A 4,762-nucleotide genomic window follows, 5' to 3' on the forward strand; every position below is an offset into this window, starting at 1 on the left:
TTTAATTTTCCATACCCTAAACAACCAGAGTTTGTCTTGAGGCCAGTAATGCCTCTAGCCCCACTACCGTGTCAGGCCAGGCGCGAGGAAGCCAGCTCTGTTCCCCTTCCCGCATCTTCTGCAGCCTCTGTCTTGCCATGTTCCACTCCCCAGGGCCTGACCTGAGTATGACGGTGACCTGGAGGGTTTTCCCAGACCTTGAGTCGGGGTGGCTGCTGTGGCTAACGCCTGCTGGTCTCCCTGGTGGGGGTGGTGAGGTGCTGTTCCCCCCAGCCCACCTCTGTTGCTCCCTCAGAGTCTAGTTCTTGGTGGAGCTGGAAGGGAGGAAGCCCCCCATGCTGTAGGGACCTCAGGCTAGGGCCTTTCTGCTTTGGCTCTGCTTCTCAGGCCTGAGCGCTGACTCTGGAAGGCTGGGAGCAGGTTAGGGCAGGAGGAGAGGTCTGGAACTTGGTTTCACTGGAGGAGCAACAGCAGGAAGGAGCACCTGGGGGTGGAGGAAAGAACAAAAACTGGGATCCAGGAATCACAAGGTACCCCAGCATGGTGCTCCCCGCCCTCCTCCGCGTCCACCTGGCCCTGGGGTCCCCCCTTCTCCCAAGCTGAGGAGGAGTCACTGCCTGGTGCTCCAGTGGTGGAGGCAACCCCTCCCACCCCCAGATCTCTTTCCCTGTCCCAGCTCTCCTGGCCATGTGGGGCCCCGGGTTCTGTCTCTGTCTACCCACCCACTGCAGCATTTCTGAGGCTAAGTGGAGCCCATTTACCACCCCGGGATCAGCCCCCGGGGCATAAACTTTTGGGCCATAGTGATTGTACTGCCCAGGCTCTGTCAACACCCACTGGGAAATGTCTGCACAAAGCCTTGGCAGCTGGGAGGCAGACCCCACCCAGAGTAAACACCCCAGAGGGACTGACCCCTGTGCCTTACCGTGTTTGGCTGGACACGCCAAAGCAGGTCTTCCGCTTCCACACCTGGAATGGGAAGGGTGGGGTCAGGCCAAGCTTTCCAGCTGGAAGACCCTCAGCTCCCTTGGGTGGGTTCAGGAGGGAAACGAGCCCTCACCTTGACTCAGAGGGTCAAGGGTCCAGCATGTCACTCAGGAAAGTGCCCCTGGCCCAGACAGACACTCACCAGGACCAAGATGAGCACAATAAACAGGAGACCCAGGATGATGAGCGCCACAGGAGATGAAGGTGTCAGGCTGACCTGAGGATGCGGAAGAAAGCAGGGAGATGGCTGGGGTTGGTCACCATTCTTTTAGACCACAGACCCCTGAGAATGCACAGCCAGGCCTGCAGAGAAGTCCCGAGTGAGGGGTTCTTGCCCAGAGGTGCTACAAGAACGGAGCTCTGAAGCTGGGGCCGCCTTGGAAGGCTCCCAGGAAAAGGAAGTCGGGCTTGGCCCCTAAAGATCTGCAGCAGGAAGAAGGGAGGGGAGGAGGGGGCGGCAGGCCACAGAGTCAGGGCAACCAGGGGCAGCGAGGCAACAGGCCTGAGGCAGGAGGCAGATGGATAGAAGATAGAGAGGGAGGCACTGACCGAGGTCTGGGATGACCATCTTCACAGAGAGGCCCTCAGCTTCCTGCAGGGCTCGCAGACCCTGGAGCACGCAGCCCTGCACGACGGCTCGGGCCGGCGCAGGCCTGAAGAAAGTGGCGGCCACCCTGGCGGTCAGTGGGTCAGGCCTGGCCGGAGGATCATCACCAGTGTCAGGAGGCTAGAGAGCCTGGGGGCCTCGCTCAGGAAGGCCATTTCTCTGAGCCCCTGACCCCACCCATGAGCCACCAAGGACTTACTGGAACTTCTCCACCACCACTTGGCCGAAGGGCTGCAGAGGCCTGAGGATGGTGGTCAGCTGGGGAGCAGAGAAGGTGAAGAGGGTCATGGCCTTCCTGCAGCCTTGTTGGGGCCCCTCCCTGAGGCCTCCAGCCTCCTGCTCTTCCCTCCCCCTCCCCACTTCACCCATCTCATCAGTTGCCCCCGAAGTTTCCGGGACTTAGGGCTGGTTTTGTCCTTCAGGGCCTCGGTGAAGGGTTGGTCCAGGATCTGCAGCCACACTTCGCAAAGCACCAGCTCTGCTTTCTCCCCTAGATGGGCGAGGAGGTGGGCATCAGCCTGCGCCCCTCTCCCAGGAGCCCTGGGGTGCACACCCCAACCTCTATACTCTCAGCCAACGGTCAGCCAAATCCAGTCTGAGGCTCAGTCCAGCCCTGCTGCCTTAACCCATGAGCTAAAAAATTTTCAGATAGTTGAAAAACATCAAAAGAATGGTATCCTGTTGCACAATTACATGACATTCGGGTCTCTGTATCCATCTAGTGGTACTGGCGGGCAGCCACGCCCATCTGTCTATGTCATGTCTGTGCTGCCTTCTCCCTATAAGGGAGCAGTCAAGTAGTTATAGCAGACACGATGGGCCACAGAGCCTACCTATCCAGCTCCCCATCTAAGGTACCACATCTGATTCTCTGTGGCCCCAGGACAAGAGTATGTGGGACTGAGATGAAGTTTTGTCCATTTCCCAAAGGAGGAACACTGAGACACAGAGAGATTAAGAGGCTACCGGCCAAGGACACCCAGGGATCCCAGCCCTGACTCACCGTTGGCCATGATGCTGGATTTCTGGACAGCAGGATCCATTATGTTCCGGGCTAGGTGATTGGCCAAGCTAGGGAGGTGGGTACCTACGGGGGTCTGGAACTTGTATTCGATGTAAACGCCCACCCACTGGTCCGCATTACTAGGGCAAGTACAAGGAGGGAGTGCAAGGGTTACAGGCTTGGCCAGCACGTGTTTCTAGAAGCAGGCATCCAGCCTCCCACCCCAGCACATTCTCAGGCTTAGGGCTCCCTGCTCCTAAGGCAGAGCTTTACAGGGCCAGCTGGGGGTACCTGGGACAAAACCCTCCCCTGATGGCCCCTGAGCCCACAGCTCCTGTGGCCTGGCTCACAGCCCACTCTGCCCTAGGGCAACCCCCAAGAGAGGAGGAGGGTAGGCTGGGCTGCAGGGGGAGAGCCCCACCCACCTGAAGAGGAGCAGGGGGCCCTCCTGGGGATGCGCTGAATAGAATTCTGCCACCACAGCTGTGACCTGTGGGGAGTCCGGGAAGTCAGACCGGGCCTGGAGCTCTCTCCTGAGACCCAGCGTGGGCTGGGGAGGGAAAGGACTGGGATGAGGTGACTGAGCAGCTCCTTAAACCTTGCGTTCTGGGTGCCTCCCTTGCTCACCCTAGTGCTGGCCCTGGGTAGCGTTGTCTGGTTACAGAGCCTGACCATAACCCCCTGGGATGAGCTGTTGCCTGCCCCAGACAACCTCCCCAACGTCAGGCAGAATGTCATCCCTCAAATTGGGGCCCAATGGGTAGGGCTGTGTGCCCTTCACGCCTGCCTCCTCCCATAGGGCCATGGCTGGGGGCTGCCCCCACCTCACCCCCAAGCCACAGAGGCCTGCAGTCATGGAAGGCAAAGTGAGTCCCAGGCCTTGGAGGGCAGGCCAGAGGCTACCTCATCTGTGGGAGGATCTTCTTTTCCAGCAGGACAAAGGGGGCAGAGCCGGGCAGAAGGAGCAGGGGATGGAAGGGCTCCATGGCTGTGAGATGGATGCTGAGGGTCTCCAGGGCCAGGTCAGTCAGGTTGGACCCTGAGAGCCACGGCTAGGAGTTCAGGAGGCCCTGGCAGCCTCCTGATCCACCACTCCTTGCCTCATGGCTGGGAAAGGGGGTGAACCTCTTTAGGGAGCACCCCCAGTGTCCATGGGCACCAAGGAAGGGGGTGGGGGAAGAGGGGCGGGCAGAGACTCACCATCCGAGGCAAGGCTGCTCTCATCCAAGGACAGGTTCCCCAGCATCCGCCCTGCAGCCTTCACTGAGCGGTGCAGGGTCCAGAGGACTTCACGGGCAGAGGAGCCCGGGACGTGGCCCCCAAACACAAGGGAGGCATTCACAGCTGCGGAGTTGGGCCTGTGGACAGACTCCCCCTTACCAGGGATCCAGGCAGGACAGGGAGAACCCTGGGGAATGGATGAAGACCTGGCTGGTGCACAGGACCAGGGTCCTGAGGAAGGAGGGAGCTGTGGACCGAGTCGCTGTGTGACATCACCCCTCTGGGCCTCAGCTGGGCTCCTAGCTAAAGTGGGGATAACGATTCCTTTCAGCAGGGCTGTGTGGGGACTAATGGTGCAGCCAGCAGAGCACACAGCAGGTGCTTGGGAAAGCCAGTCCCCTTGGACAGCCCAACAAACTGGCTCTGATGGGAACCCTGGGAATCCCGCCCAGGGAAACAGCTGCTGTGAGCAAGCAGGAAGTCAGCCTGAGCCAGGCTGAGAAAAACATCTTTGGTGGTATCACAAGGAACAGGGGGTCAGGAGAGAGGGAGGTGACAGGCCTGAGGAATCTCTGTAAGCCTGTGGGAGGTGGGCCATGTGGCCACATCCTAAGGAGGCAGCCTGGCCTGAGCATGGGGTTGAAGGAGTTTGTGGGGAAAGATCTGAAAACAAGCAGCCTCAGGACCCAGACTTCCTTCATCCTTCCCCAGAGTACCCATTTTGTGCTGTGCCCTCCTGGGTTTGGGAAGACAAAGCTTCTGTTCAGACCCAGGGCAGGGAATCCAGAGACTGATTTCAGTTCAGAGGGGAAACTTTCTAACCAGCTTGGGTCAAGGAAGATAGTGGTGGTGAACTTCCCATCACTAGGTATAACCAAGCTTCCATCAAGGTCCACACTGAGCTCACAACTCATATGGGGCTGTGATGGTTTGGACTTTCTCAA

The 4,762-nt window shown here is 59.2% G+C and overlaps 1 protein-coding gene across 1 annotated transcript; it reads right to left on the bottom strand.

Moving 5' to 3' along the window:
- Positions 1–4,171, bottom strand: LOC120875474 (taste receptor cell protein 1-like). The gene is made up of 9 exons (XM_040257301.1): positions 3,798–4,171; positions 3,506–3,636; positions 3,023–3,087; positions 2,598–2,737; positions 1,794–2,084; positions 1,537–1,682; positions 1,130–1,204; positions 926–969; positions 1–484 (listed from the first exon to the last, which is right to left on the bottom strand). The coding sequence occupies exons 1-5, from the start codon at positions 3,841–3,843 to the stop codon at positions 1,879–1,881; spliced, it is 588 nt and encodes a 195-aa protein (XP_040113235.1). The 5' UTR covers positions 3,844–4,171; the 3' UTR covers positions 1–484; positions 926–969; positions 1,130–1,204; positions 1,537–1,682; positions 1,794–1,878.
- Positions 4,172–4,762: the final 591 nt, after the last annotated feature.

The sequence above is a fragment of the Oryx dammah genome, unplaced genomic scaffold, assembly GCF_014754425.2.
Source record: "Oryx dammah isolate SB20612 unplaced genomic scaffold, SCBI_Odam_1.1 HiC_scaffold_16, whole genome shotgun sequence".
Lineage (NCBI taxonomy): Eukaryota > Metazoa > Chordata > Mammalia > Artiodactyla > Bovidae > Oryx > Oryx dammah.